We start from the raw sequence: 12,894 nt of genomic DNA, 5'->3' as shown, positions 1-12,894 counted from the left end.
TAGTACTGTGTGGGACACATGGAGAGCCCACAGGGAGCCTGTGATTGGGTCCCTGCTCTCCAGGAACACCCAGCATGCAGACAACATCACAAAGGAGAGAAGGACTGGCCATTGGTTGCAGCAGATTGCAGAGGGGGAGACAGGACAGAGGCCTTTAGCAACTAGGGGGGGTTTCACAAGGAGGAGGGGCTGACACCTGATGCAGAGATAAGAGTCCAACAGGCAGCAGGTGGGCGGGCATCTGTGTCTGCAAAAGTGAAGTGGTGAAGGCTACACCAAAAATCTCAAGAAACAGAAGAGATCAACTACACTGGAGCTGGGGGGATGTGGAGGAGAAAAAAAGGTAGTCGGACAAAGTGGGGCTGGTTGGGGGTGGGAGTGGAGGTGAGGGCTTTGAAACAGGCAATATCCTGGGATTTTTTTTTCTTCTTCTTAACCCCAGCGTTTCTGAGCAGCAGAGGCAGGGCTTCCCTACATCTGGTATAAATCTGTGCTTCTCAACCAGCGGTGATTTTGCTCCCCAGGGGACACCTGGCAAAATCTCAAGGCATTTCTGGTTGTCAAAACGAAGGTGGTAGGCAGAGGGTGTTACTGGCATCTAGCAGACAGAGACCAGGGATGCCTGTAGACATCACCGTGCCCAGGACAGCTCCACACTAAAAGTTATCTGCTCCCAAATGCTGGGAGTGGCGAGGTTGAGAAACCCCGGTATGAAACATTCAATTCTCTGGATGCTAAACAGCAAACGGGCTGAGCAGGTGCTCCTTCCACTCATGGGTCACTGAAGTATTTGCTGCCCTGTGTGGTTCTTTCCTCGAGATCACCTGGATCCCTTCAATCGCTCACCAGGTCTCACATGGAACCAGCTATTTGAAGCCTGTTAAGTAGGGAGCAAGAGAAAACACCAGCGGGCAAGAAGCCTGGGGGTGCCTTTGGATTCTATTGAGTAGTGCTTTTCTTCTTTCTTCCTCCGCTGGTTTTAGAACATCAACTGTGGAATGTGACACAGCCAGCATCACACCCCAGAGTTGCCCCTTAGCAGAGGGGAGGCCCTGGGCTGGCGGCACCTTGCTTCTCCATTTTCTGCCCTTATCTGTAAAACGGAGGCAATCATGTTCATGCCTCAGGGTTGCTGCAAGACGTAGGTGAGAGATTAAGATCCTGACCCATTGTCGGGCATGCAGTACATGTTCGATACATGGCTGCTATTCTCACAAGTACATTTATTAAAAAGTTGGCCAAATATCAGGCTGCACTCACGTAACTAAATTTTATTTACTGTTCACAGCCAGAGTGATAGGTTTTGAACTTTGCTTTCTTCATTTCTTCTCTTGTCTCTTAGCGCCTTTAAAGGTCATCAATAAGAAATTTAAATTGAGGCCTTCTAAAGTTGGTGATGCTTAAAAAGTGAATCTGTTGCATACACAGTGGGTAGTATTTGAGTGTTTGCCTGACGGGAACAGATGTTTAAGCTTTTAAAACTTTTTTTTTTTTTTCTTATTGGGGAAGTTGCATCCCAAGGGAAGCAATAAAGAAAGAGCCATCTAAAGAGATAAGAGGTGGCATTTTACAAATCCCTGCACCTGTAATTTTTAGAGCTAGGAGGGCATTTAGAGGATATTTACCACCTCCTCTTACTGATGTAGGAACTGAGGCCCCAAGAGGTAGACTATGACCCAGGACCAGTCAATACCAGAGCAGGGATTAGAACCCAAACTGCTGGGGTGCTGGGTCTGCTCTCTGCTGTCTTTCCACAAGAGCATGCTTCCCCACCCCTGGTGAAGGGTTAAGATGAACGCACTGGTGTATAATGAGCTGTCATCGTCTTCGTCCTCCTCCTCTTCCTCTTCTCTTGTGTACAGGCAAGAAGAGTCTTCGTAGTCTGACTCGTGAGGCACATTTTCTTTATTGTCATCACATTCAATCACAACAGTTGGCACTTGTCTTATTTCTGGAAGGCCCATAGGTCCTGCTTTGGTGACCCCGTCACCCGAGTGCAACCCAGAGCTGTGGTAAGAAGTGGAACAGGGGACCCGCTGCTCAGAGCTGTTTAAAGACAAGGAGGAAAGAGGAAATTCATTTTGGCTAACATGCTATATAAATGCATCAAAACCATTTTAAAACCCAGTTGCCCTCGGTTTTAAATCATTTTAAAACACAGTTGGCATGTGCAGGACATGCACACAGACTTCATGAATACACTATAAATAGGATAAACTACACCATCCAGGTCCAAAATTTAAAACAGGTGGCCCAGGACAGATATGGAGTCATTGGGCTGAATTCAGTCCACAAATACATATTTTTGCCTATCTCATTTTTCTTTAAGGATCTCATTCTGTTGCTCAGACTGGAGTGCAGCAGAAAAATTATAGCTCACTGCAGCCTCAACCTCCTGGGCTCAAGGGGTCCTCCTACCTTAGCCTCCCAAATAGCTGGGACTACAGGTGCATGCCACTGTGCCCAGTTAATTTTAATAGTTAATAACTTGCTCAGTAGACCCTAAGAGACAAAGGGTCTATTGGGCAAGTAAAGTCTCATTGCTCATCTTACGGGGAATCATTTTAAGATGGCACGGTTTCCTGATGGGAACAGCGGCATGGGCTAGAAAATAATTTCAACTCCTTGTGGGTGGTGGTGATGGCTGCACAACAATGTGAACGTATTTAATGCCATTGAACCGAACGCTTTAGAATGGTTAAGATGGTAAATTTTATGTTATCTGTATTTACCATAATTTAAAGAAATTAAAAATAAGGGCAAAGGATTAATTTGATAGTGAAGTTATTCAGGAGAGAAAAATAATAATTGACGTTCTAGTTTTCTAAAGCTACAGAGGGTGACTGTGTGTGACAATTTTTAATTTATTATACTTTAAGTTTGGGGAACATGTGCAGATTGTGCAGGTTTGTTACATAGGTATACACGTGCCACGGTGGTGGTTTGCTGTATCCATCGCCTCCTTATCTACATTAGGTATTTCTCCTAATGCTATCCCTCCCCATTCCCCTCATCCCCTGCTATTCCCCTCCTTGCCTCCCACCCCTCAGGCCCTGGTGTGAGATGTTCCTCTCCCTGTGTCCGTGTGTTCCCATTGTTCAATACCCACTTATGAGTGAGAACACGTGGTATTTGGTTTTCTGTTCTTGTGTCAGTTTGCTGAGAATGATGGTTTCCAGTTTCATCCATGTCCCTGCAAAGGGCATGAACACATCCTTTTTTATGGCTGCATAGTATTCCATGGTGTATAATGTGCCACATTTTCTTTATCCAATTGTGATAGACTATTTGAAATGCTGTGGCTGGAGATGCCAAGAAAGGGAAGATGGGGATGGACCAAAGGCTGGAGACCCATGCATGACATTGTCAGAGATGACCTAGAGACAGTCCTCTCCCACAGGGAGCCACAGGTAATACCAGTCTGGATATTTTACAGGCCAATTTTCTAAGAAGCAACAAGGATGATGTTTTTGGTTCTATCTCAAGTTGAACCAACTTGGATCAAACGTATTTTTTAATTAAAAAAGCTATACGGCTGGGTATGGTGGCTCACACCTGTAATCCCAGCACTTTGGGAGGCTGAGGCAGGTGGACCATGAGATCAAGAGATCGAGACCATTCTGGCCAACATGGTAAAACACCATCTCTACTAAAAATACAAAAATTAGCTGGGCGTGGTGACACGCGCCTGTAATCTCAGCTACTCAAGAAGCTGAGGCAGGAGAATCACTTGAACTTGGGAGGCAGAGGTTGCAGTGAGCTGAGATCATGTCACAGCACTCCAGTCTGGTGAAAGAGTGAGACTCCATAAACAAACAAACAAACAAACAAACAAACAACCTGTAGAGGTTTGTTGTTGCAAAGTTAGAAAATGCCTGTCATCAAAAACAAAGAAAATAGTTATTTTCTTAATCCTCTGGCTGAGGATTATGTAGTAACTTAGAACCCTTTTTATGACAGGCTTTGCATGAAATCTAGAAAGAATCATAAGAATATGTAACCTGAAGCCACAGTTAAATTTTGTAATTCTTTTTCAGATTAATTGGAAGTGAAATTTATAAATTTCCTTCATTCAAGAAATTTCCAAACACAGGAAACTCAATGCATTTTACTATCCAAAAGTGTTTGACGTGCATAAGGAAATGGAGCATGAGCTTGTATTACATATCAGTAAGTTCCACATTTGAATATTTTATCTAAAAGAAGCCTAACTTATGACATATGAATGTATGCCCCTTCTTTGAAACTTGCAATTATGCTTTAAATTATTGCTATGCCTAATGTAAATTCAATTAACTTCCTTTCTTCCATTGTTTCCAAAGAGCTGTTTTTCTCTTTGTATTTTTCATATAACTCTTCAGTGACACAAATGGAAAAACCTAGTTAACATATTATGAGCTATGATGTTCAAGGCAATGAGCTAATTTAACTTAAAAAAAGCCAACCTCTGAATAGGATTAAACCACATATTTACAAAAATGCAGCATCTTATTAGACATTAGTGGCTTAAGTCGGTCCATTTCCCACCTAATTTAATACAGATGACAATGGGAGGAGGGTGAAGTACGTGATAGATGGTCTCCAGGGTGGTGAAGGGTGACGGAATGGGGGCTGGGGACTGGCTGCACACCGTGCAAAGCAGCTCTTTCATCAGTAACAGCTACTCCATTCCAACTGCGCTTGGATTTCCACATTGGGTATTACAGAAAGTAAGGATGGAAGGGGCAAAACATGTCATTCCATGGCTCATGTTTTGTCCCAATCCTGCCTTTTCCTCTCTCTGCTTTCTAGTTTAAGTAGCATGTTTCCTATAAAGGCGCAGAGCTGGGGATTTGGCAGCCGGGAGCTGGGGATGAAAGTAGACAATAGATATGCTTGTTTGGTGGGAAAAATCTTTTAAGGGAAAAGAGTTGGAACTAGACAGCATGAGTTCCTTAAGGTAGAAGGCTCCAAGTTCATTCAAGACGACAGAGGAGAGAAAAATGCACAGGGAGATAAGAAACGCCACCTCATAGGTGGTGTGTGATCAGCAAGAGGCTGTGGTTTCCTCTCCCTCAAAGATATATGGGCAGCATGAAATCTTCTTGCATAGGATGGGATTACATGGAGGACAGCCGGCTACTTTGAAAGGTACCAGGTACTATGCTACTGAGTTTGTCAAATAGGGATTGGTTGTGTGGCCAGTGACTGCCTGTTGGGGCACTAGAGAAACTGATAAAGATCTCTGGGGCTAATCAGCTCATCTTCCTGACATGTGAACCCTAGCATGTGCTTGAAAGCCTAATTTTCCTTAAGAGTGAAGGAGGTATTTTCCAGGAAGCTAGGTGAATCCACCAAAAGGATTTTAAAATATTCTATTAATAAATATCCACGGAATGCTAATTATATATCAGGAAGAGTCCTGAGAAGAAAAATACCCCAAGAAACCCACCCCTTTTGTAACTATGGAGAACCTCAGGAGAGCAAGAAAGGGAGGAACAGTATAGGAGTTAGCTAAGAAGCAGTCAGGGAAGGTTAATTTGGGGCCTCGCTTTGAGGAGTCAAGACAGATCTGAGTCCATGTTTTGCCACTTACTCTCTTCTTGACCTCAGCCAAATTGCTTAACCTCCGAGTCTTGGCTCCCTCAACTGCAAAACTGGGTAAATCATGCCTTTTTTGTAGGGCTGGTGCATGTGAAGTGGCCTGTTGACATGGCCTCAAACGAGACCCTCACTGGTTATTGACAGACATAGCCTTCCAAGTGGTTTCACAGCAGGCGGTTTCAGTCCAGTCTCCACAGTTCTCGGAGCGACTTTCTAAAACTCAGATCTCAGAGCCTCACCCATGAGAATTCTGAATGCCCCTCAAGTCTACAAAACCGCTGCTCTAGGAGTGATGCAAATGAAAATTCAGTTAACCCATCATGAACTATGCTATTTAAGGCAAACAACCAAATCAACTCAAATGTAGCATCTTAAGAAACATGGCCTCTGTCCCGCTGGTGACAGACACCCAGCAGAACATCGGTGTCTGTAGCATGAATTTTATATAATATAGTTATCACCTAGAAGATCTGCTCTAAATACAGGCCCTCATTCCAAAAGAAAGGTGAAAACCATTAGCCTGAAAACAGTAGCTTAAACATAGTGTCATGTGCTTGCCACAGCCTACATCATTTGGCCCAAATTATTAAGGCAGACTCATTCCCCCTTCCTTCCTTCCCTCTCCAAACAACTGACCCCTTGATCACTTGCAACTGTGCATTCAATGCCCTTGGCCTGGAACGTGTTCCTAAACCATCTTCACCTCATTCATTCCTATTCCTCTCTCAATACTTGTCTCAGTCCATGCCTTGCCTATGTGTACAGGAGAGTCCTCAAGTGTGAAAGCCATAATCATCTATTTGCTTACGATCTTCCCTTCACCATCCAAGGGTGGAGGCTCCTTGTGGGGCAGAAGCCATGTCTTCTGCTTGTATCTGGTGCCTATTACCATGCTTAGTGCCTGGTATCGTGCCTGACGCAAAGTAGATCCTCAGTAATCGTCTATTGCTTTAGCCGAATGAAAAAAAATACAGGTTGCAATGACTGATGTTTAGATGTTTGTAAGCAGTCGACAAAACATGTTCGAAAGGTATTAACTAACGGATTGTTGTTGTCGTTGTTGTTTTTTTTGAGACAGAGTTTCCCTCTTTTTACCCAGGCTGGAGTGCATTGGAGTGATCTCGGTTCACCACAACCTCTGCCTCCCGGGTTCAGGCAATTCTCTTGCCTCAGCCTCCCGAGTAGCTGGGATTACAGGCATGCGCCACCATGCTCGGCTAATTTTTTGTATGTTTAGTAGAAACGGGGTTTCACCATGTTGACCAGGATGGTCTCGAGCTCTTGACCTCGTGATCCACCCGCCTCGGCCTCCCAAAGTGCTGGGATTACAGGCGTGAGCCACCGCGCCCGGCCAACGGATTATTTTTTAATGTGCAGGGAAGCATCTAGTGGTGTGCTGCAGGGACATGGTGCCCTAGACTTGGCTGGCATCTTTATCAATGGCAATGACAAAAAGGGCATCCTCATTGAATAAGCAGAAGAATTGAAGGACAGAAGGAAAGAGGGGAGAATGAATAGAGAGAACATTTACTAAATGCATAATTTTCACACAGTGTTGCATTTCACCTTTCCAACAACTGCACAGGACAGGTGCTATTCTCTCCATTTTATGAAGCAGGAAATTGAAGCTCTGAGAAGGAAATGAATAGGCCCACAAGGACACAGCTGGTAAAGGAAGGACTTCAGATTTGAACCCACTTTATGACAAACTCTGTATGCAAAAGTTGAGCTATGATACTTAAGATACTGTGTCCTTTGATAAAACCCAAACCCCACTAAATGTACCCATGCAAGATGGAGGAAAGATCGTGTTTTGTAAACTACGTGTGTGAAAAATGGTCATTGGCTGGGCCAGGTGGCTCACGCCTGTGATCTCAGCACTTTGGGAGGCCAAGGCAGGTGAATCACAAGGTCAGGAGTTCAAGGCCAGCCTGGCCAACATGGTGAAACCCCATCTCTATTAAAAATAAGAAAAAATAACTGGGCATAGTGGTGGGTGCCTGTAATCCCAGCTACTTAGAAAGCTGAGGCAGGAGAGTTGCTTGAACCCAGGAGGTGCAGGTTGCAGTGAGCTAAGATCATGCCACTATACTCTAGACCTGGCAAGAGAGTGAGACTCCATCTCAAAAAAGAAAACAAAAATGGGCATCGTTACTTTATAACTATTTTAAGTCTTACTAACTGGGGTAGGTAATCATGTTCTACCCTACCTTGACCAGGCCACACCTGGGGCACTAAGCTTAACACTCAGGGTGTTCGGTTGCGGGGGGAAGGGGGAGAACCCATTCATTCACCAATCATCTTGGCTGCCTTTGTACCAAAATAGCAGAGTGGAGTAGTTGCAACACAGCTGAAAATATTTACCATGTATCTGGTTCTTTACAGAAAAAGTTTTCTGAGCCCTGATCTGAACCAATATTTCCTAAACTTTGATTATACTCTCACCTCCTTCAATTTTTGTATATGGCATCTTTGAAGTCCATTTACACTATTATCTACTCTGTAATTTTTAAAGTCAGTACGGTACTTTAAAAAAAATTTTAAACGTTATTATAACTTCATCCTAAGCAAATATCTTTGAAATAACAGGTTTTATATGTAAATCATACAGGTTTACAACATGCTAAGATATATTTTCATATTTATAATACGTGTATTTTCAATATTGATATAAGTACATACAATATCCAGTAAAATATTACAACTAATGAAAGGTTGTCCTAAATTCATTTTCTGTACCACTGGTAATGCAAATATCACATTCTGGTGAAATGTTGCTCTAGACCAGGCTTTTTCAACACAGGCATGACTGACATTTTGGGCCAGACAATTCATCGCTTTGAGGGCTGTTTAGCAGCACCCCTGGCTTCTACCCACCAGATGCCAGTGCACTTCCTCCAACTGTGACAACCAAAACAATCTTTAGACATTGCCAAATGTCCTCTGGGGGGACAAAAATAATCCCAGATTAGGAGCCACTGGCCTAGAGCACCCACAGCGGCTTTGCTACTTGCTGCATTCTCAGCACGGTACCACGTGAGTCTCTTCAAAAGCCACTTACATATTAATTATCAGGAATCTGTAGCATTCACTGAAGGAAGAACTGTCCAGATCCTCTCATGTGAGTGCCTGACTTGTCAGGTCTGAGGCTGGCAATTCTGGGGGCCGTACCACCACACAACACACTGATGCTCTTGGGGTCTAGTCAGCTACTTGCCCTCCTGCTTTCAGTTTCTGAGCTGTTACCCCATGAATGCAAGAGTTCCGGGCTGATGCTTGACTGAAACAGCTTTTCTCATTCCGTTGCCCAGATCAGTGATTTACTGAATGACACTCAGTGGCCTGCAAGAGTCTCATCTTCCAGAGTATCTGTCAACCTCCCTGAGGAATTGCTGACTCATGTAATAAAATCAATTCCAGACCATTCATGTCAAAATTCTTTGGCACTAAGCATTTAGCTGGCTTCGAATTCAAATGGATTTCATTGCACATGGGTTGTGTTCACCCTCTCTCTTCCTAATGGCTAACTAGCTTCTCAAACCGTAGGTAAACGTGAGGAATCTCATCCTAATCTCCCAGATGGAGGCTTTGTTCATTCTTACTGGATTATTGCAGATGATGATGGAAGTTAACATTTCTAAATGCTCACACTGTCCCATGTATTGATTCACTTGAGCGTCATAAGGATCCTAAGAGATAAGTATTTCTGTGATCTTCCCATTTTAGACAGGAAAACATAAAGGCAAGTGGCCAAGGTCATACAACCAGAGGGGTGCAGACATTGAATTTGGGCCTTCAGACGACAGGACCTGATCTACTGATGTCACTATACCACTGCCTATGTAGAAGCAGTGGTCCCCCAATGGCTCCAAACCTTACTCTTCTTCCAGAACCTCCACCTCCACCTCCACCCTATTCTGCTGTCAAACCGGTCTCATCATTTAATTCTCCCAATCAAAAGATCCAGGAAAGGCCTCACTGTAAACTGGATTAACTCCACCCCTCTATGGCACGGACTAAGAGGTGCCTCACCATCTGACTCCCCAGCCCCTTTCAATCTCATTCGTTATTATTCCTTACTGTCTCCCCGGTGTTCCAGCCACATCAGACCACTTGCCACTGCCCAGGTACACTGTGGACTTTCCTGCATCCTCCCTCTGCTCCTGCGGTTGCTCTGCCCCAGAAATCACCCTTCAGATTTTGGCCTAGAGAGAGTATCCCACCTATCATGGTTCAAATCTCATTTCATTTGAGCATCCTTTTCTGATTTTTCCAATGGAAATCAGTCTCTTCTCTGCACATCTACAGCCTCTGTTCCCAGTTTTGTTACAGCATCTGCCACATTATGTTATAATTACAAGTTAAGCATTTACCCCCACCCCTCATTAATGTTGAGCCTCTCCAAGACAGAGGCTGATGATCTTCCTGCTCCAACCTGATCATTGCACATGTGTCTGGAACTGATGGATGAGTTGATCACATATTTGAAGTCTCATGCAATCAGAGTATACCACATTACATTTCCAATTACTTAATTCACTAAAATTAGGGTCCCTGATCCTTAGATAGCGTCTTGCTGCTGTAGGGAAATTATCTTGTGAAAGGAGCATTAGGACTTTTGGAAATAGTGCTCTAGAGTTCTCTTTCCTAAGAAGACAACTCGAGGAGCTAAGAGATAGAGATCTATGCAAGCAAGAGCATGTTGGTATCATATGCCCTTCATTCCAGGACTGTGTGTGCACAGACGAGGTATCAGAGAGAGCTTATGGTATTCCAGTTTCCAAGTCTATACTCACAGGTTATCAGCCCCCTTCAGTTCAGACTCCCAAAGCTAGGCTGCTTTGTAGGGTGAGGTCATTGAGATTGATGAAGATCTATATGCTTTCCTCTTATACTAACATTCTATAATGAATTTAAACAAAGACTAAAGGCCTATGTTCCAGGGGAAAAACAGATGAATTTCTGCTCCCTAACATCTAGGCAGCTCCAAATAATGTCATTTTCTTGACAAATATAAGAGGGATGAATAAGCAGAAACTGAAGAGCATTCCATAATGTTCACAAGATGTTGGACAGCTGCAACATTCTGGAATATTACCATACAACGTCCTAAATATACCAGTAGGTTCCACAACTCAAGATGAAGGAGGAGGAGCATCTTCCAACAACCACATGGCTACCACGGATGGTCCTTTAGTACCCTATGAAAGTGTGTTGTACATGTTCATTACCTCATTTAATCACCACAAAAACTTGCAGAGTTAAGAAGGGTGTTGTTATTATCTTGACTTTTATGAATAGGGACATGAAGTCTCTGAGAACACAAGTAATCACTCGGCAGCGATCACAGCATGATGTGAACTCAGGTCTTCCCACCCAGGGCCTGTGTTCTTTCCATGCACCATGTTGCCTTCGCCTAGAGAATCAGCAAAGCCCATCACTTTTTCCGTAGATGTATCTGCTGACTATGAAATGCAATTTATACCACAAATTTTAAAAACCATGGAATATAATATTTTTATAACAAAAAACAAGGATAACAGATGTTCACACAATCTACTCTCTTGCTGTGAATTTTGCTGTGAAGAGTCCCATGATGAGGGCTATTGTGGAACACATAGGGAGCGGGGCTGAATTCTAGACTTGGGGATACAAGTTTTGTGTGAGTAGCACATGGCTGGGGGTGAGTAGGTGTGCAGAGAGAATAGGTGACGAGAGGGAGGACAGAATAATTAGCAAGCTGGATCATCCAGCCATGCACAGTGGGGTGCTGCTAATAAAAAGGGGGCATGCAGTGGGTTTCGTGTCTATTGTGGCCACTTTGATGACACCTCCCCTTAAGGCTAGACAGGCATCACCACCACACTTCTCTCATGACCCTGCCTGACGGTTCTTCAGTGCCCCGTCCCCACCTGACATCATATTACACATTCACAGCCCTATCACCTGTCTCTCCCACTAACAAATAAGCTCACAAGGATAAGGACTTTGTTTCATCTTCTCTTTCCCCTAGAGGATGGAACAGCTTCAATGAACAGGAAAGAATGAATAGAAGTATTCCTAAAACAGAAGGCTTGCTCTTTACACAACACACACTGAAAAGAGAAGTATTTGGAAAGCTTGAGAGGAAAATGGCCGTCCCGAGTCAATAGAAGGAACACATTTAAAACTGTCTTCCTCTCTTCACATTCACAGGATGCTTTGCAGGATGAAAAGCTGTATTCTCTTCCCTCAGTCTTGTTCCCATCAAGAATGACCTTTACCAAGCCTTCCTTTTGGAAAACTTAACTCTTCCCTTTGACTCTGTTAAACTAAGTAGGAGATGCATAGGTTGAGAGCCTGGGCAGAGAATCATTTCTGCCTCCCTTCCCTTTTCTGCCAGTTCTTTTTTTTTCTTTTTTTTCTTTTTTTTTTCTAAAAAATAATTTATTGCAGCCTCGAACCTTTGGACTCAGGCAATCTTCCCACCTCAGCCTCCTGAGCAGCTGGCACTAACAGGTGTGTGTCATTGCACCTGGCTAATTTGTTAATTTTTTTTTGTAGAGATGGGACCTCTCTATGTTGCCCAGACTGATCTCAAACTCCTAGGCTCCCAAAGTTGTTAGGATTACTGGAGTGAGCCACTGTGCCTGGCCTTTACCTACCATTGCAATGGCTGAATGGTTTTAAGGAATCTCTAGACTTCAAAAATGAAGAAACTGGCTTATTTCATGTTCATTACTGAATAAGGGTTAGGCACAGACCTTACTTTTAGTCATTCATAAAGGAATGAATGCCAAGACATCTACAGTGAGTCCAGGCCATTAAAAGAGTCACTTCCTTCTCAAGAGATCTTTATATTCATCACTTTATCACCATCACATGGTACAGGCTGATGAGTAGAAAAAAAATCACTGCAACCCATCCATGGAGGGGAGTTAGTGGCTGGCAAATACCTTTGAAACTCTTGTAGGGAATCAAGGGCAGGTCATAAAATTGAAAATCACTGTCTCTTTTACATCCTTAATCTTTCTTTAAAATAGGTAGGATCCATTTTACCAACATTTCTAAAGAAAAACATGTAATAAAGGGAATATTGTTTTCTGGTATCTGGTTTTAAATACATCCATTGTTAAAAAAAGACAGTAATTTCCTCAAAGGACAGAAAATTTATTATCTACAAATATGACACTGAAAACCAAATTAAACTTCAACAGGAACAGCTTTTGTAATTTAGTCTGCACAGTTATGAAAGGAGTTTTCAGAAGCGAGAGTGAACAATCAGCCGCTTTCCTCTTGGAGACCAAAAATGTGCGAGAAATTATGCTGCAA

At 43.3% G+C, this 12,894-nt stretch overlaps 1 protein-coding gene across 12 annotated transcripts in view; it reads right to left on the bottom strand.

Moving 5' to 3' along the window:
- The window catches only part of PHACTR1 (phosphatase and actin regulator 1), a 600,452-nt gene that overhangs the window by 66,026 nt on the left and 521,532 nt on the right, over positions 1-12,894 (bottom strand). For all 12 annotated transcript variants that reach the window (XM_074398444.1, XM_074398447.1, XM_074398445.1 and 9 more), the window contains one exon: positions 1,802-2,046. In XM_074398444.1, the coding sequence (XP_074254545.1) occupies positions 1,802-2,046 (245 nt within the window). The remainder of the gene's footprint in view (positions 1-1,801; positions 2,047-12,894) is intronic.

Source organism: Saimiri boliviensis, chromosome 4, assembly GCF_048565385.1.
Source record: "Saimiri boliviensis isolate mSaiBol1 chromosome 4, mSaiBol1.pri, whole genome shotgun sequence".
Lineage (NCBI taxonomy): Eukaryota > Metazoa > Chordata > Mammalia > Primates > Cebidae > Saimiri > Saimiri boliviensis.
This window is presented reverse-complemented; position numbering and strand designations above follow the sequence as displayed.